This window comes from Gallus gallus, chromosome 21 (genome assembly GCF_016699485.2).
Source record: "Gallus gallus isolate bGalGal1 chromosome 21, bGalGal1.mat.broiler.GRCg7b, whole genome shotgun sequence".
In the NCBI taxonomy this organism is placed as follows: Eukaryota; Metazoa; Chordata; class Aves; order Galliformes; family Phasianidae; genus Gallus; species Gallus gallus.
The window spans coordinates 3090411-3111039 of NC_052552.1; the positions used below are offsets into that span (position 1 = coordinate 3090411).

The 20629-nt window shown below is 46.5% G+C and overlaps 1 protein-coding gene across 11 annotated transcripts in view; it reads right to left on the reverse strand.

The window, feature by feature from the left end:
• RERE (arginine-glutamic acid dipeptide repeats) overlaps positions 1-20629 on the reverse strand; it is a 168116-nt gene that overhangs the window by 61067 nt on the left and 86420 nt on the right. For 9 of the 11 annotated variants that reach the window (XM_015297140.4, XM_046903256.1, XM_040651326.2 and 6 more), the window contains 3 exons: positions 11584-11632; positions 8704-8828; positions 7904-8003 (listed from right to left, as the gene is read on the reverse strand). In XM_015297140.4, the coding sequence (XP_015152626.1) occupies positions 7904-8003; positions 8704-8828; positions 11584-11632 (274 nt within the window). Of the gene's footprint in view, positions 1-7903; positions 8004-8703; positions 8829-11583; positions 11633-18158; positions 18370-20629 lie in introns of those variants that run through there. The other 2 variants (XM_015297144.4, XM_040651327.2) reach the window with 2 other exon arrangements.

Consider the following 20629-nt stretch of genomic DNA (forward strand, 5'->3'; position numbering starts at 1 on the left):
GTGCAATTGGAGCAGGGATGTATCCCTGCATAAGTCCCAGTGATAAGAGCAGGCAGCCAGGCTGGCAGTGCCACCACAGTGCCAATACTCAAACAACACTATTTTAAACAGCTTTTATAACTTTCCTCTTTTAAGTCTCCTGTAGCATGCACCTACTTGAAGACACAAAAATAAGTCTTTTCTATAAAGCACGCACTGATTCTTCTCCTCATCTTCACTCCAGCACTGGGAACGCATCCACCCCAACGCCAGGAGGACTGTTTGCTTTGCCAGCTCACCTTGCAAATGCTTTTCTCCAGCACACACTCCCACCTAAAAGATTTTTCACCTCGGAAATTCAGCAGCATTGATAACAATACTTCTGTTCCCTCCCCCTCACAAAACACACAGCACTGCCAAAGCCTCTGTGTAACCTGGAGGGGATCTTCACTCTGCCAGCAGTACCTCCTGGAAAATGTGACTTTTACATAGGGAAAAAATGCTTTAGTAAGCACCAGGACAGTGCAGCAAAAGGAGACATGCATTTCTGGGCAAAAGCCAGAGTTAAATCTGCTTCTTTCAGCCTCGCTGACGGATCCTTCTCTGCTGATTGCCTTTGGTCATTTCATATATGTAAGCGCTTTATTGGCAAGCAACTCGAACACATAAATAACAGCTAATGATGACTGCCTGCGGTTTAATTAACTTCTGGTTGAACTTGTCAAGGATTGCCATCAACACGAGATTACCGTCCTGTCACCACCAGAATTGCTGTTTTCAGTGTTAAAAATCTGGCACCTGAATTTCGAGCCGCTGTGATATAATGTATGTACACAACTGCAGCAGAAGGAATCAACACAAATGTACTCACACCTTGAAACAGAAAATAAAGCCATTTCTGCATCGCTGGGCCAGATTTTAGATGAAAGACATTCTGAAAATGCACGTATCCTGAAAGCCCATTTATATTCCAACAGCCATTAAACAAGCCTGGATCACAGGGAAGCCTTATTAGCATCAGAGCTGCACATTACCACAAGGCTTCAAGTTTCCACGGCCGCCTCTCAGCTGAGCTGCCATTTTCTGTCTGTGTGATGTTGCAAATAAATTCTCCTTTTGGCATGGCTCAGCTGTCAGGCACCTCTGTTCAGTAATGAACCCATGAATTACATCTTGCAGCTCTGACATCTCTGGTCTCGCTCATCAAAATATTGTTCTTCAATTGTAATTTATAACTTAATTTAAATGTCCCTTTTACTGTGACCTTTTTAGATCGGGATGGCATTGCATCTGGCAGCTTCTCCTTCGGCAAGGCATCCCATCGCAATTACAGTCATTATGATCCCCGCTGAAAAGCCCATCCGAGTTAGGCTGCATTCATGCTACAATATTAAATAATTGCAGTCCATTAAGGATACCGTTAGATTCCAGAGGCCTCTTCTCCAAGGAAAAATTGCTACCATACAGTAATACAGTATCGCTGAGCTGCCTTCAAATCCACCCGGAGCAGCCAATAAAGCAGAAGGGATTGTTCAGGCAGAACACATCCGTGGGGATGCAGACCCGTCCCCCCTTTCCAGGGCAGCACGGGAAGTCAGGGATCCTCAGTGGCCACGCACAAACCATCCCTCATCAGGCACAGGCACAAAAAGCCTGACCTGCACACATGAGGTAAATGCTACCAATGCTGCAAGAGCATTTTCAGCCTCGAGTCATGCAGTTGAGTCAAAAGAAATTTTTCACTGCTGTCAAGCAGGATACGGCAGCGGAATTGCAAAAGAGAACAGTATTTGCCTGGTACTGCATGGAAATATTTACATAACAGCCTGACTTAAGCACCAGCCACTGTAATCTGTGCAGGCTTCAGAACACTGTGATTATTAAGGAGGGATTCGCTCCTCTCACTGAAGCAGGGGGTGGTCAGGATGCGCAGCTCTGGACAGCCAAAGCCAGCTTAACAAGGTAGGAAACAGAGGAGAGCAACAAAAAAGGCAACAGGGAAAGAAGAAAGAATGACTGCTGTGTGCCTTGAGCAGCCAGACCTGGACAAAGAACTACTCTGTGGGGGCTCCCTCTGGTGCCCGAGGACAACAGAGGCCAGGAGCCCCCAGGCACCCAACCTCCCACCCACCACCTGCAGCCCACAGACCCTGTTTGGCCACGGTGCCATCCCAGCCCACGGGGCAGCTCTGTTTTGCAGCAAGCTGGCTGATGCTTTGGGTTGGCCCAGAACAGAATCTGAACCTAACACAAAAAGTTCAGGAAGTGACAAATCAATACTGCTGCTCCCAGAGAAGACTACTACCAGCTCTGGTTTTTAAATACCTGATGTGTGGCATCAGAACCTTGAAAAGCAGAGAAGTCAGCCCCCACTGCTTTGGCAAAAATAAACAGTAAACCAAGCATCCACCTCATCCCCCAGTTCCAACCCATTCTATGCTGCTCTGCAGCCCTCATTGCTACACAGTGATTTCAATGCTGGGGACACCGAGCAGCTGCTGCTCACAGCCCCCCCCCCAGCACAGGCACAGCAGCAGGGGGAGCCGCGGGGCCAGCCCTGAGCCAACAGCCAGGCAAGGAAGGACCTGCAGGTTTCCTGCAGAACTTGCAACACTTCAACACGCAACAGCATGTTTTTTTTTAAATACTTTCCCAACACTGCATTCTACATAGTCCTAAGCAAGGTTTAGACGTAACCACAGCAGACACAAATGCAGCCCTTCCAGCAGTTTCTCTAGGAAGATGTCCTGACTCATCTCAATGGACTTTTTCCCTAAGTGCAAGGCTAAGTATGAGAGTAACTCACACACCAGAGGGGCTGTGCCTCCCAGCACACCAGGCACTGCACAGCATCACCCCAGCAGCTGCGAACACAGACTCATCCAAAAGAAAAACTAATAATAAGAAGAAATGCTAACATATATTTAAGTAATTTTTAATGCTTTCAACCTTGTCTGTAATTAATGAACAAGAAAATCTTGTCCAAGGGCAAGTTAAAGCAGGGAGTAATTTGTCTGGGTGACATCTTGCTTAGAACTGTATTTCCTACCACTGATATTACACTGTCACATTTGTCACTCATGATGACATGCTCCCATGTAACACTGCGTTACGAGAAGTCAGAACACCACTATCAGTAAAGAGATCTGTGCAGCACGAGCTGATGATTGCTTCATCTTCCTTCCACGCAGCAGGACACAAGCCCAGGTATTGGTACCTTCCTACCCTATGAGCACAGAGCTGCTGGATCTTTGATCTCCCCAGCAAAAATAACACACACTGAGAAATAACACAAACTCTGACTCACTGTTAGGGACAGTCTGCATAATGATATTCCCCGTTGTTTTTCTAGGGTCCATAGAGCTGATTCCCTCACTTCTTCCTGCTCTAATGCCACTCATCTCCCCGCCGTAGGGGTACAGCACAGGGACACAGGACCCACAGCATCAGGAGACAAGCCAGGCTGAGCTGCACGAAGCCATGGAGAATGTGATGTGTGCCCCCAGCCACAGCAGTTAACACAGAACCCTGAGAATGAATTACGACCTGCAACTCTGCATGGCAGGTGGGCCAGGCTACATGCATGTGTTCAGACACTGATCCACAAGTAAAGCTTACTGGCATCACAGCTGGCCATTTAAAAAGCCAATTCCACAACATTTTCTTCCTTGTACAATGGAGAACCAAGCAGCACCAGATGCTTTCCCATAACAAACCCATCCTGAGGGTGGTCCATGCACTTGCAAACAGAGAACACTGAGCAAAGTAGAACAGTTAATTAAACTGGCCTGACTTGGAAAGGGGATGACTGCTAAGGAGTTCCTCATTTCAGTTAGTGTGGCACTGACAAAGCAAACAAAAAGCAATTGGCTCATCAAGTCCTGACCATCCGGCACGACTTCCATCCCAACAATCTCCACAGATATCTCATGCAGATGGAGTTCTTGGGGGCCTTCTGATGGCTCTGGGATGCTATGATGGGCGATGCCTATCCACCCCTGAGTCCAGAAGGTCTAAAGGAGACAAAGTGCGTTACTGCAGGGTGTTAATTGTAAGACTTTCACACTAACCATGCTGGCTCTGAGAACGGAATGTGTTGCCCACAGTGACTCAAAGCAAGGCTTGAGAAGAACTCGAATTACCATTTCCATTTCACTTCCTTAGGGGGGCTCTGGCTCAAAGCAACGTGGTTCTGCACATCTCAAGGAAAGAGGAACTGAGAAGTTACTAAAAAAAAGTTTCCATCACCTAACATTTCACTGGTATAAATGGTTTCATGCATTATTAGTTCAATTCTGAAACTGGAAAACAAGAAGTTTACAGAAATATGCACTTCAGGTGACTGATATATTAGGGTTTAGTAGATCAAAAAAATTATTCATGAGTATAAATAAAAGATAAATACACACTTTATAAAGTCCATATTCGGCTGCCTGGTCTATGGCTGTGCAACAAAAAAGCTCCCACTCCTGATATAAAAATCCAAGACTTCCAGGACCTGCCATGTCCTCACCCCCACCCGGTGTGACCCACACCAGGAGGGCAACAAATCCCAAAGGAAAAGTTCATCTCCTCTCCAAAGGCTACGAAATCCCAACAGCCAAACCATGCAGCAGGAATTGGAGCCTACCTGGAGCATTAAGAATCATCACCTCAACGAGCTGATCTATACACACATACATTGCACTGTGCCTTCCGTGATCTTCGTTCCTATCTGGTATAATTAATGATAAATCATTCCAGGGGCTACTGCAGCTGTTATTACAGAAATAAAACACTACCAAAGTAGCTTGTCAAGATTGATTTATATGAAGTGCTGCTCTGAAGTTTATTGGATTTCCATAATAAGAAATCATACCACATCAATTTGTTTCCATTAATCTGCTGGGTTACACACCATAATTTCTAAACAAAAACACAACTTAGTGCAGGGCAATTTTCTCAGGAGTTATTTATCAGATAAATCTGATACTTGTTTTAAAGAGAAGAGAAAGATGGAAAAGGCACCATTTTGTCAGAACAACAACTTGCCCCCCCTGAACTGTTCTGTTAGCTACAAAGTGGACAATGAGCAATCACTGCCTTCCACAAACACTCTCCCAATAGAACCACCACCCACCCATAGGGAAGCATTCCTCCAGAAAAATTCAAAGTGAACAAGGAAAGGTATTAACAGCACTCGTGCACAGACCAGAAGCGAGATTAAATCAAGCATCACACAAGCCGAAGGACTTTGCTGTTCAGGTTAACACGAGATGACTAGAAAACCACTACGGGGTAAGCCTTACTGCTGTACGTTCAGATGTGATGTGAGAGGGAAGTCAAAAGAATTCTGCCAAAAGACAATCTAGCTTCGTAAATGAGTTACACTGCGAGTCCGTGCAGTGCTTTTACTGCAGAAGTGTGAAACTCTCCCCCACTCCTAAGATGAATCAGCACTGATTTTCTAAAATAGACGTGCACCAGAAATACAGAGAGAAAAGGATGGGAAGAACAGAAATCAAATCTATCAGGATGAATGGAAGACTCAGATGAAGAAGTCTACAACTCCAGCTCCATAGACTCCCAAGGGATTAAGGGGGCTAATTAAACTCGATAGCGAAGCAGTGAAGTTAAATGAATTTTCTGCAGTAGTCTTTTATTATAGATGACAAGGGGAAAGAAATTCCAATTCCGAAAGCTCTTTGATGATTATTGGCCTTAACAGAGATTTGAGTCTCTAAGAAGGATGTCAGGGAACAACTCAGAATGCTTGGGAGCAGTAAGCCACCAGAACCAGATGGCACCCATCCCAAGGGAAAGGAAGGAAGGAAACGAAATGTAAAGCAGATGAGAAACTGAAGCAGAGGCAGAATACAGACTTAACAGCGATTCCTCTCAACCAGCATCACAATCTCTAACACGTTGGTTATCTCAAGTAAAGGAGCAAAGGACTGAGATTTATGTATTCATCTCAGTTCTGAAGTGCGCTCTGAAGAAATAACACTTGACTCTGCAGATCTGGAAGTGAGAACAAAAAAGCATTTAATTGGGGTACAAAAATTCATCTTAAGACTTCAGCTGGTTACACAGGAGTGTATTGATTATATTTAAATAGTTTTGCAGAATAAGAATTAAAGTGCTGTTGCCTTTTATTTTATGAACACTACAGAAGCATATTTTAGATCTTAATTCTCTTCCACTCTCATCTGTTGCAAGAAACCAAACTGATGCACTCCATGAAATGCATGCAATCAAATGCAAGCTGAAATAAAATCTAAACAAGCAAGTGTTTTTGGTAAGATAATCTTCCACAAGCAATGATATTCACGCATTAATAACACAGCATTTTAACAGGAGTGTGGATATCAAGTTATGTACGCCTAATCATGGACCTGACATCCTCACCATGGACCTGAGCACTTGGAAGCTGGCATACAGCTCACACAGATTAACCTTGTTTTAATGTTCTGAAGTACATACAAGTCTCACGTACTGAGATGCTTTACTGAAAGAAGCAGTAAAGGATATTTAACAGCAGCGATTAATTTGATAAATTCAGCTCCAGTCACTTTAATAAAAGCAAAGACCAACATGCTTACAATACCCTTTCTCTAAACAAACAGATCATTTGGTCTCTGTTGCAATGATCATCACTCAGTTCCTGATGGGCACCACACCTGTCTGCAAGCTTTTAAGAATCTTATAAATTAACAGTTAAAACGATGCAACTGTAAATAATTAAACCCCGGCAAACAGAGGCAGGAATAACAGTGTGGTATTTAACATCAGCCACTGTGCAGGATGACAGCATAACGGGGCTTGGTTGGTATCACTAGGTGCTTTATTTTCATCTGGTTAAAATAATTTATTTGAGCCACACGCATTGTGAGCAAAGTGACATATGAGTCACAGTGCTGGACACTGAGACAGAATATGCTTCCAACTATTTTTAGGAAAGGATGGCTTTAAAAACAAATCTGAAGCCACACATCATATCCTCCCTTGGCACTTCCACAAAAAACACGCTGAACTGAAGCTGCTCCCAGCCCTACCAGCTGTACACGGGCTCTGTACATTTCCATTGCAATTGCCTTTAAAATGCTCTACAGGTTTAGGCAGAAACTCATTCAGCAACAGGCACATCCCATCCTCTCCACAGTTTGCACAAGTGGATGTGATGAGAGATGTAGCCCTCACCATGAGAACAGGACAGAATTCAGCTGGCCAAGCCCAAGATACATTCTGTGGCTAAAAGGTGGCATAAAAAGAGGCAAAAGAGAGAAAGGGGAACTACAGAAAAGAAGGGGACAGACTCTTTAGCAGAGTCTGTGGTGACAGAAACAGGGGAAATGGTTTCAAGCTCAAAGAGGGGAGATTGAGGTTAGATATAAGGAAAAAATCTTTCACAGTGAGGGTGGGAGGCACTGGGACAGGTGCCCAGAGACGTGGTTGATGCCCCATCCCTGGAGATTTTCAAGGCAAGGCTGAATAAGACCCTGGGCAACCTGAAGGGGCTGTGGTATCCCTGTTCACCACAGGGCAGTTGGACTAGATGGCCTTCAGAGGTCCCTTCCAACTCTGAGGATTCTATGAAATAACTATTGTTTTCCTACAGCTAGAAGCTAGCTGGACTGAATGAACAACAGCCAGGGCAAGGGTCAGCTGGGGGGGGGGCAGCCACTCCAGCTGGTGTAGTTGGCTTCCCATAATGAACATCCACATGCTCACCTTAAAGGCCTCAGCCAAAAGCTTGTTGCTGTAGGTTAAGGTCTTTGAAACATAGGTTGCACTTGAAAAAAGTTCAGTGTTAAGCCAATATCATACCCAAATTGTGATCCCCAAATCTACTTTAGCCACTAAATATTTCATGCATTACTTGCTTCAAGTAGTCAAGAAATAAATGGGAAGACTGCTCTTCCTGACAGGAGCTCTGCATACTTACTGTATTGAGTGCATTAAGTGTAGTGTCATCACGGGAGGCTGCAACACAACCATCTTCTGTGGATCCTCCATCACACATGCCTGCAAAAGCTGCCATGCTCCTTTATAGTTTGAGGGGGGAAAAAAATGGAATGTTCTTCAGCTTCTGTCTGAGGTACAAGTCATGCAATACACAAGCAGTATACTTACTGACTGATTACAATTATGGGAGACAGAAACTATAGGCATGAGGGCATAATCTTGCCAAAGACAGCAAGCTTGCTATCGCTAATTTAGCTGTATTATGTTACGAAGCTGACTTCAATCGCACATTCCTGACATCTCTAAATTCTCGCAAATGAATAATAATTCATTTTCTCATATTCTGAATTATGAGGCCCACTAGCATTAGAAGTCTAATACTTCTTTATCTGGTAAATCTAGCAGGCATGTCAGAGGTCTGCATAAGATTGAAACACAAATTAAGGCTCATTCAAAAAAATAATCTTTGAGGGATCCTATCTATGCTGTCACAGTTAATCCACAATTAGCAGTTACTTCCTTTATGCTATAGCATCTGCACTCCGTGTTTTCTCTATCATGCTGCACATGCTGCTGGCTGTGGGTTTACAATCCAAAAGCCACAGCCAACAGCAAGACTGTGTTGGCTGATCACCAAACCAGCACATCCTTGTATTGCACAGTTAACATCCACACTGAACCAAAATCTAACAAAAAGGAGTGGCCACAGTCAACTGCTGCAGAGATATGACAGCCCACACGTCCATTCTGAAGACATGGGAATCTCTTGGCTCTAATTACCTTGCTGCCCTAAGGTACATAAGTAAGTCACAGTCGTTGACTCCTGGCATCCACACAAGTTCTTCATGCTGTGTCACTGTGTCACCATCTGGGGAAGGAAAGGGCTGCAGATCAGGAAGCTTAGCCTGGGAGAAAAGAAAAAAGAGTTCATACAGACATTACAGTTGTTAACATTGTGTGTCACATATGTAGTCCTCTGCTATACAAAACTCAAATGCTGTTCAACAGTTTACTGGGAAAGACAGCTTTCCCTTGTCCAAAAGGTGCTGTTGCAACTCTGCTTGCCAGGCTACAAGGTTCTGGTATGAAATAAGGCAAGAATGTGGCTACCATGTGTTTTATTTTAAAACCTCAGTCAAAAACACGTCACACATCTGACACGGAGTTGAAAACAAAGCCCTCAGTAAATTAACAGGAACTCAAAGTGAAAAAGAAATTCCCTGAAACTGAGATAGCTCAGTGAAACGAACTCTGCCACTAAGCATTACACTGCATGCAGAGACCCAATTAGCATCTTTAGTCATCTACTGCAATGGGATGAGATAGCTGAGAGCCTCCTCAGAAACAGCTTTTAAGCCCTATAATTACCTCCTATACTTACAGCACTAAACATATTTGAGAAGCAACATTTACACATAACCAGTAATTACAAGTCACAGGTTCAGATGTCTTTCATGTCCTGCTCTTTAATCTGCACTTTATTTTACTTCTTCCTTGGGCAAGTGGGCACGTCACTGACCTTGTCTTCTGGAAGAGACGCATTACAAGTAAGCATTATATCAGCACAAGACTGATTTCTGAGAGCTCTGCATGCTGGCAACTGCCTTCCAGCACCAAGGTGCTTCCACCAATGCCTGCTCATCCTTCTGTGCCCTCGGAACAAGCTGAACATGGAGATGCTCCTAAGAGAGGCTTCCCTGTGAACACCTCTGGTTAGCTGCTAGCCAGGGGTTTTCTAGGGAGAACACTGAGGGGAGATCCACCACCGCTCTCCTCCCCTTCACGAAACTTGGATCAACACAGCTCTCTGAAGCTTTTACGTGCATCCCCACCTGCTGTCATGGTATGAGCAGTAGCATCTGCATGCTGTGTGTCAAAAGGAGCAGTCCCCTACCCTCTGCACCACCATGTAAGGAGAAGGAAGACAGAACCCACTCCTAGGACCTCAGGTTTGGTTATGGATGCTTTTGGATCTGCACATACGAGGCCAAACCTGACCGTCAGCCACTCATACCTTGAAGATTAAACTTCTTAGCAAGGGACAGCTGAAGAACATACCCTCCTGGAGGTGACAGTACCCAGCAACACTCAGAACAGGAGTAAAAGAAGTATGGAAGCTTAAAGTACTGAGCCAGCAAAAATTCAAGTATTCTGTATCAGTGGACCTTCCTTCTACGTACTTTTCCATCCATACCTGCACTGATAATTACACCTCACAGCACGCCTGATTGCTACCTGCCAAAACATTACATGACAATTTGAAATCAGAGTCGTTTTGGAGGTATCGTTTACAGCACTCTTGTTATGACTAATGAAAATAGTAATACAGATTCAATTGCCAAGAACTCTTCTCCTTTTACAAAGCACCCTGGAGGATGTCACATGAGTTATACAAGCGTTTCCTATCAATAGTTGTTCAACAAGGTTGAAAATGAATACTAAACACGTTGGACAGTACCTTTTTTTTTATAATTACATAAAAATCTTCTGAGAAATACAAGTAAGATACAAAACGTGGCTTTCTATTGAGTGTGCATGTCAGAGACACACTGCAGTGATCCCCCAGAATCACCACGCTTCCCAGATGAAAATAATTTAGGCTCTTCTACATCCAAATGATGAGGGAAAAGGGGCAGGGAGCAGCAAACCTCCTGCCTGAGAGGAGGAGGCAGCAGCATGGTGCTGCCAGCACATGGGGGGCTGTTTAGAAAGAGGTCTATCCCTAGCAGCTGCCACGTTGCTCTCTTTACATACACAACGGTCCCACTGATTTCTGTGCTGAAGCACCACAGTTGCCCAAACTCTGCTCGACATGCAGACAAACGAAGGGAGCATGCACAGGCTGCAAACAAAAGCACAGGTCAAGGAGGAGATGCAAAGCCACAGGCAGCCCTGCACGGAGCACAGCCACACACACAGAAGGGAGAACACACACAGAAGGAAGAACAAATGCACAGGGAATTCTGCACTAGGGCAGCTCTAACGATGGGCATGCCTGTGTCCTGTGCTGATAGATGGACACACGCAGGTATACAGGAGTATCTCAACACACTCGTGGTTCAAGAAAACCTCCTGCAGGTTTAAAGTCTCCCGACCCTGTAAATTGATCATGTTTTTATTGAAAACCTGCTCTCTCTTCATTCACTTCTAATAGAACTCCATTTTGTTCTCCACTGACTCTGGAGAAGGGCTTCAGATGTCACAGGCAGCATACTCTAACTCAACTCTTTTACTGTGCAAATGAAAATGAAAAGAACTACTTGGAATACAATTGGAAACCAACACTAAAACATTTTTCGGTGACTTATTAACATATTGCTTGGTGGAAGTTAGCTGAGAACGCATTCACTCCTATCTCCACGATGTGCCCACGATAGCTGCTTCTCGCTGCCTTTTCTTCCCAACTTCCAGGAGCTATTTAGATTCCTTCAATCTGATTCTGGAATTGATCCGACACCACCTTCACTAGTAAGAAGCCATGTAAATAGCAACATTTGACAGTGAATAATCTCGTTAGCTAAGGAGTTCTAAGGAACTCGTGATTAACCTCAGAAGCTCGTTGTCTCTGAGCGTACACCATTCTAAGTGAGTGTGCACTGAACAGGGTAAGTGCCTGGCAGCATGTCCTGCAGCTAGTCAAGTACAAACAAAATCCCTTACCTGATGACTGGGTCCAACTCTGATTTCACCTTGGGTACTGTTTAGCCTCCTAATATAAAAAGAAAAACCAGTAATGAGAAAGAATTATGATTAATGAAACCTGGGATAATGGCCTGCATTTTTGTCATTGTACTTCCAACGCAAATGGAAAAGAAGCAAAAATAATACATTCTTTAAAAAGAAAAAAAAAAAAAAAGAAAGGAAGATATACTCAGGAACATTACAGGCCACACTGCAAATGGCAAACAGCAACGGGACAAATCTGAACTTTTAGTCAAACTGTTAGGACAGGATGGAGGTAACTCCCAAGCGCAACGTGAGACCACAGCAGCAGGAAAGCATCGGGCAGCGATGCTGGGATACACATCTCCTCCTTTCTGATGTTTCCATGCAATATAGAAATAACACTGATATCAGAGAGCCTGTACAAGCCCTCCCATTCCCCAGTGCCCAGCCAGCACCTCATCCGCTCCAGCTACAACCCATGAGCTGCCCATTGCAATGCCAAGTCCGAACGCAGACGACATGCAAAGCACAAGCTATCAACGAGCACACGGCAACGGATGCGTTCCTTATGAACACCCTTACAGACGTTTTCTTTCTATATAACAATCTGTTAAGGAGCAATTTGGGTTATTCGTGTTTGAAGAACGGAGTTTTGCGTTAGCAGAATCTGCAAAGATAATTCCTCTTCCAGATGAGCTCTGGAAAACCATTCAAGAGTTGTTCTGTTATTCAGAATAATAGAACATATTTTTCCTCCTATGTTTTGTACAGAATTACCAGGGAACCAAGGATGAATAGAACTTTATCACTGAAGTCTGCCCTTTATTACCATATAGACAGCAGGAAAGCACACCACCAGCATTTCTTATTCACCCTGCTATGCTCATGGTGATGCGAAGTGATGAAGAGAAATGGCTTGCTTTAAACCACAGATATCCAAACCCACAACCAGAAAGTAGCAGCCCTACACGAGGCTCACCACCCACAGCAGCAAACGTCGTTACACATTAAAACCAGAGGGTTTTCTGACATGGATATCTGCATGCCTTTATGAACATCTGCAATGTACTTTGACATTCTGAGATGAAAGCACGTATTAAGTTTCACCTTGCTGACTGTTCTGAGATCTTATTCCCAAGTGGGGGAACGACAGCAGTGCATCTGAACGGACCTTATGGAAGAGGAGGTGACAGGAGGGCCTGTCAGGCAGGAATTGAAACAGGTTTTGTAGCACTCAGCCCTATCCTCTGGTGTCTGCACGATGCTGCCTTCCTGGTACACAAATCTGCTCTCCAGCAGTACGTGCCAGAAGGCTCCTGAGAAGAACCAGAACGTGTCAAAACACCCTTCTCCAATGGATACTTCTGTGAGATGGGATCTGACACTGTCCTCTTGTTTTCAGGTTATGCAGAGAAATGATTGGACTAGAGAGCAGGGTTTGTATTTACAACCATGTGATAAATGAAATATGCACTTTTTTCAGCTGTAATGTGTCAGAATTCTTCCCTGTAAGGCACAAAGGGAAAGCAACAACAAATGCTGATGCTCTTGCTTTACTCCCAGCATAGGTTCTAAAGCCCTACACATTCCTGCTAGTCACTGCAAGTCAGGCTTGGAACATGTCTGCGCAGCTCCTGCCAGCTGCAATCCTTCACCCAAGCCAAAGGCTGCTGAAAAACAGAACGTATTTGTGCAAAGTTCACAATTTTTGGTTTAGGTAAGGGAAAAAAAACAGCACTCCAAATACTCCCCAACTCCCAGTGCCTTCATTTGCATGACACCGAATAAAAATAATACAGCATCTAAGAATCAAGACTGCACGTGCCCTAGCATCCTACAAGTAACTGCAAAGATAAAAGCAAAATCTTGGATGGGGTGACTCCTGTAACCGTGACAATACTGTGGCAGGGGAGAAATGGCCCCGTGTGCCCCCATCATCCAACTCAGCATCTGCTGGTGGCATTCCCACCCCAAGGGGACCCCAGGTAAGGGCTGTGCAGCACAGAGAGCGCTGGGCAGAGGGTGGTCAGACCATGGGAGCTGCTTGCTCCAAGGGCACACAGCGTGTCAAATACTTTCAGACAGTTTCCATCTCCCCAGGAATGGATTTGCAAATGGAAAGAAAAATTCTTGCTATGGAAACTAAAACGCACCGTAGACTCGTAAGCTAAATTATATTGGTGGAGAGCAATTACAATAATAATGGCGAGGCGCTCCGTGTTTATTCTATGGGAAGGAAAAAAGAGGACCCAACACCGTATATGAAATCTGACACAAAAGAAACTGATGTAACAAAGCAGTATCCATAGCAACAACAACTTAATATTTCAGTCCTCTTCAGCTGCAGTGGATTAAATATAATGACAAGATGTTCCCTTTGAAAAGTAACCTGTTGCCATGGCAACGTTGTATTCTGAAAAGTAAACAGGGGCTGGTCAGGAAGAGATGGAAGCCTGCAACGGAATATCAAAGAGGCAGAAACCTCTCTAGCAGAGCAGGGCTGCACCAGCGCCCACTGATCCCAGCAGAGCACAGCGAGGTGGGTCAGCTCCAAAGGCTTCGTCCCTGTGCTTCTAAGGAAAGGGGAGGCCGGAGGGTCGAGGCCGAGCAGCACTGCAGAGAGCAGTTCAGAGGTGAAGGAGGGAAAGGAGCAGGAGGAAGGCTGCCAACAACAGGTCCTGCAATGAAGGAGCACTCCTATCTCCCTTTGGTCACGTGCCTTTGCCACGCAGTGAAGGACCATGGTGTGGTAACCAAAGGGGCTGAGCTGCTGGGCAGCAGCCAGACCAGCAGTGAGGACAGCTCAGGATCAGGCTCTGCAGCACCAACCGCTCTTACGGCACTGCCACAGCCGTGTGCAATTTAATGCTGCAAATCTGCTGCAAAATCCCCGAGTTCAGAGGCAGAAGCCAAATGCTTTTGTGGGTTTTTGTGCACAGCACTTCTCTGCACTGCCCCACCTTTGAGCTGCCCTTGATGTGAGCACAAGGCAGTGCCCCAGCGCAGCACACCCCGTGGGCTCTGTGCAGGGCAGCCTGGCTTCTGAGAGCTGGCAGGCAGGGAGCAGACCTGCCAGGTCAGGGGTCACACGTACCCAGGGGAGCCTTTGAAATGGCACTGCTGCTGCTTTCATGCTTTCCCTTTTACCACCAAAGTACAGCAAGGAACGTGCTATGCAGTAATTGCACTGCTCTGCCCTGCGATGGAGCAGCGCCCTGTGCCGCTCTTGGTGTAATCATTCTGATTCCACGCACTGAGGTGCTCTGTGATTATGCTAGAAGGATGCTTCAGAATGAAGATTTAAATGCATTCATTATTCTCATCTTCTTCACAGCTCTGAGGGTTTTCAAAACCTACTTTCTAAACCCCATTCCCTATTGCAACAGGTCTGTATCACTTATGCAAAAGTACACAGAAAATGAAAAAGTTTAAGAGAGGAAACCAGGAGACCCACCAGCCTCAGCAGCAGCTCTCCCCACCCCAACACTCTTTAGAGGGACAAAGAATGACTGCAGCCCAACTTCAGTGCTCATGAATGAGGTTATGAGGGCTTCAAGTGGGGCTGCATCCCCCCCAGAGCCCCACCTGGCAGGATGCTCTGCACCACACCGCCCTGTGCACCACAGCAGCAGCCTCTGCCCGCTGAGCATTAACCATGCAGAATGCACAGGCACTGCTGCTCTGCAGCACCAGCACTCGTGGGATGTCAGCAGTGCTGCAAAGCAGACAGCCCCCAGCACAGCTCCATCCCATGTCACAGCCCTGCTGCTTTCTCCAGACATCTGCTGAGGGACTGAACTGCAGCTTGCTAACTTCAACAGTTATTCCCTACCATCAGAAATTTCATGTCAAGAAGCATAACTTCACGTGTCCAGCCTGCACCTGTCTCAACACGGGGTTTGTTTGAAGCCAAATTTTTCTAGAGTGCCATAATGCTCAGGAAATACTCTTGCTTGTGGTCGGCCATAAGAAGTCAAGTATGGTTTAGAACCTGTTGTGTAGCAGAGCATGTTATAATAAAAAGTTGCATAAGCAATTTTGTGTTCCGACTGAAAAAAAAAAAATCAGACCACTGTTTCAGCCAAACCAACTCTTATGGGAACGCCTCTGGTGATTGCTCAATCCAAAGCAGGAATGAATACGCCTGCACCAACGTCTGCATCTCCTGCACGAGCTCAGACCTGCCTGCTGACTGCAGAGGGAGAGCCTGGGGGAAGCAGAGGGCTGCGCTTCCTGCTGCTCTCTGGGGAAGGAAGTGGCTGCAGAAGTTTGAGTCCAACAGGGAAAGCTTTTTCACAACGTTATTTCAGCATCGTGTTTCTCCTTGAGAAGGAAGGTTACGTGGTCCTCCTGAGTGCCATCCTCATGCAAAAAGGCAGGATGGAAGCAATCATGGCATGGCCAGGCCAGGAGCAAGTCCTTGCAAAGAAACCAGCACTCTCTCCATACAGGAATCACCTGCATAGGTAATACTGTGCTTGCAGCCTAAAGACGACATCAGTACTTGGATCACAAAGCCAAAAAAATTAGCTGGTGGAAACCCCTCTGCCATACTGGTTGGGAATACAAAGCTCTAATTAGAACAAATCACAGCCTAGAGAGCTGGAAGGCAAGAGGAAGAGGTAATCATACTGATGAAGAGTTTTGAAAGAAACGCAAAGCCCAGAAATAATAAAAAAATAATAGAATAGGACTATCAAGAACTTGGACAGCATTCCTTCGTCTGAAGAATGCAATACAAGCAGCAGCCCAAAGAAACGTGCATCCTCAGACAGCCCTGTGGAGCTGCAGCTTCCAGCACACCTCCGCCAACAGGCTCTGCTGGCTGCACAGGGGCACACTCTGAGCGAGGACGGAGGGCCTCTGCAGCACAGCCAGCGTCACTGGCAGCCCACAGCAGGCAGCCTGAGCAAACCTAGGAGTGCTGACACCAGAGGCATGGCTCAGCAGGGAGCTGGGGGAGCTGACACCACCACGTCGCGCCCATGAGTTCCCATGTGTGTGCAATTAAGCAAAGAATGCCTTATTTGGCAGATTATTCCAGCAGCGCTCGCTTTGCCCAATGCCATACTCGAACTTGACAAACAGATTTGGTTTTGTAACAGCCTAGAGGTGCTTTCATCTTCGTCCACCTGTGCTATTTTAACTTAACCTCAGACCTGTAAAAATAAGCAGGACCAAATTCTCGTCTCAAGTGGTATTTTTCTTCCAATCCTTTTTAAATGCATGAGCATGCACTCACTGATGAGCAGCACTAAGCAGACCACTTAGTGACCCCCATCCCTCACACATTCCCTCCTGCACACAAGAGAACGTAAAAATTAAGTGTAAGGACACAAGATGCCACATCCCTGTGCAGCTGCAGAGCAGCGTTGTGTTTCTGGACGCATTTGAGTGGCTCCTTTATTAGGAAAAAGAATTCTTCCCAGGCATATGAAGGCAACACAACTCTGCAGTGATTCGGTCAGGCTGAAGTTTAGGGGAACATTATCTCTGTAATTATTAGCACAGCTCTGCTTCGGCCAATAACAAATATCAGCAGTGACCCACACTGCGTGAAGCACTCCAGATTTCTGCACTCCATGGGTGCAAATGGAGAAGGGAATGTTATTTCAGGCAGCATACGAAGCACCAGTGCAGGTGAAACCCAGCAGCACTGCTCACCAGCCACCGCCTGCCCTCCGACACAAGGCAGGCAGTCCAGCAGTGACTACGGGTGGAGCAGTGACAGGTCAGCTTGCAGCCCAACGTCACAGCACAGCGCTCCCTGCTCGCCCTGCCCCAGCCCTCCTGCGTGCACCTGCTGCAGAGCTGAGCTTGCTCCCGCTCACCTGCACACCCGAGCCTCTCAGACCACATCCCATTCAGCAGCAACAAGTTGCTGTGGCTGCGTGTGGCCCCACACAAACCTCAAAGGCAGCTGCAGGCACGTTATCATTGCATGTACAGAACCAGAGTCCTCTCCTTTATTCAGGAGGCTACAAATTCAACTAGCCCTCTAAGGCTGCAGCTTGCCCAGTTGCCACGTGCCAAGCACCTCACTGCATAAAACAACGTTACCACATTTAAGATGCACAAGTGTTATTTGCATGCGGCTGACAGGCGAGCAGAACCACGCTGCTACTGGGATCTCTGATTCCCCGAGGAACAGCGGCAGCAGAATGGCTGCGGGGCCGACACCTCCCGGAATGCTGCAGGCCCCGGGCATCCCCTTTCGGGCAGCACTGCATCTCGCAGCTCCCAGCATAGATGCCACGAGACTGGCATGCAGACAGCACGGCCAAAATGCAAACTGCACCACGGAGGGAGGGGAAGGAAGAATGGAGGGGGGGGGGGAGGGGGGGAAGAAAAGACGTCAGCGCAGACAGCTCCAGCGTTTCGCTACATGCACCCCTGCGCCAGCAGATCCCCTGCTCCGTGCCCTCATGCAGAGCTGTGCAGCAAAGCTGATGGGATTACAAGCTTCTGAGGAGCATGCAATAAGGACATGATTTCATAAACATCGCAGAAGTCACAAATAACAGCACAAATCAGCATTGCTTAGGGGAGGCCAGAGTGATGCAGCCTACCTGCAGGGGCTGAATGGATCATCCATGACTATGACAGGCTCTGGTGGGTTTAGATGTATTCCTGAACCTCCTACTTAACAGCTCAAACTCTGCCTTTTCCACTCTACCAACTCAAAATGGAGGCACATGCAGGCTGAGAGACCTCAGCGAGCTTTCACTGAGCTTGTGCTATGACCTAAGCCTGCACGCAGAACGCAGAAACTTCGCCCTCGGACTGCCGGCACTGAGCATGTGCTGTGACCCTCCCTCGGCCGCACGCCGCTCCCCACGCAATCAATCTCAGCCCGCTGGTGCCGTGCATACGGCAGGAGAAGGCTGCGGCTCCGCCAGCCAAGCTAGTGTGCAGGGAAGTGGGGCCTTCGCCAGGGGCTCTGGGACAGCCAACGCGCTGAGCCCGAGACGCGCCTCAAGAGCTTTTATTTTTTTTCAAACCCCAGTTCGTGATTGGCTTCTGAAAAATAGCAGCAGTTAAAAAGCTCAGAGGCTTCTGCAGATACGAGTGACAGCAGCTTCACGTCGCGACACACAGCAGCACACCGATTCCCCTTCCCTCTCCCTCGTTCTACCTTTATTTCCCTTCATTCTGCCTTTGCTCTCCACCTGTTCCTGCAGCTGTGACAGCCCACAGCAGCACTGCCAGCAGCACAGCACAGCCCTGTCACGACCCCAGGAGCTGCCCAGCCTGGCTCTCCGCTGACACTTCCTCCTGCATGCCTCCACGCTGGCATTCCTGCTCATTAGAGTGATTATGAGCAACATTCTTAGCTACGTATGTGCAAGTTAATCCTATCCCTTCCCCCTATGGCATAAAATGATTCCATGAGAATCCCTGTCTCCACGTCAGACCAGACACTGAGTTTCCTTCCAGACTACAAAGGGACAAAAAGGTTGGTGATAATGAACTTCAGAAACAAAACAAGTCAGACCGAGCAAAGCCAACCAGGCCACAAACAATCACAGATCTCCTCTCCCAGGCACCCAACCCAGGTGGATACACCTGTGCTCCTCCTGCCCTACTGCCACCCCAAGGCTTCCTGCTGCCCACCCTGCGCCCCCGCCCCATCCTGGGGATGCAGAACCAATCCAAGCAAACCAAGTGGTAGCTACCACGTGCCTACAGGACCTACTGGACCCTCCCACAGCTCACTCATCTGCCCAAGGACCTGGGCTGTGGCATACAGGAAGGATGGACCTGGCTCAAACACAGGCTCTGCCAAAAAGGAGAAAGGTAACAAACTCACAGGCAGACTGACCGCATTTCCCCATCTGCTGACAAGGACAACATAACTACCCCATACATTCTGCACAGCCCTTGCCAGCGGAGCACTTTTAAGTCAGAAGATTTAGGAACACAGAAGCACCTAACCTCCACTTCAACGACAGCTGAAAGGCACTTCTGGATTCATTTCTCATTCTGGATTGCTTTACCGTGCTTGAGTTGACAACATGTACTTGAGAAAAAGCTGTCTGCCATTATTTCATCCAGAGATAACCTTACAGACACAAGGAACCAACGTGCAGCACATGCCATCAGTAGGGGTGCTGTGAGCCAGCAGGCACAATGACCACAGAGCTCAGCACCGCCTGCTTCCTGCCCCGTGAGCACGCCATGCACACAGACCTTCATTTTACGCATCTTCCTGATGGTATTTAAAATTGCTCAACTCTTTTTCTTTTTCTAAATTGCACTTAATATATGCCGCAGAAATTGTCTTATTTAAACAAACCATGACACAAACTGTCATAATGTTCTACTAAGTGCAAGCATAATGGGAACTCATTTCAAGGCTCTGCTTTGAGACACAAGGATGGATACGTCTAAGTGACTGTTTCACACTCTCTCACTGCCCTAGGCACCGCAATATGCATAGAATCAGAATATTCTGACTGCTAAAATGTAACCAGACAAAAGGATGAAACACAAGAGCTCCCCTACTCCCTTTTAGCCCCTGTTCACATTTTGGTTGTAGATGTAAGTTTCTTCTTGAACTCCAATGACTTCCTAAAGGAGGGCATTTAGCACACAACTCCATGCTGGCTTCCTGACTTCTTAAGACAGGAAACTTTCTTATTTTCTTGTTATCTTATTATCTTACTTTCTTATCTGTTCCTAGGCCTGAAACTTGTATTTCATCCGCCGTGTTTCCCGTTGACAGGAGAAGGAACAAAAACTTGATTCAGACTTCTAATAGAATTCTCCTTGCAGACAAGGAAGGAAGTAAACAGATTTATAGGTCCTCTCACTCAGCTCCCTTCTCTAATACCCCCCTTGTCTAGCAAACAAATTATTTTAAAGTACTGAGTGTAAAAAGAATGTTCTTTCCCAGCTGGTTGCCCCTACAGAGGGGATACTGCACAATGGAGAGCCATGAACGCAGTTCACACCTGCCTGCAAGCTGATTAACACTCAGCTCAAGGTGTCGCCACTCATTTTGACTTTTATACTCAACTATCAGACTTTTCTCACTGAC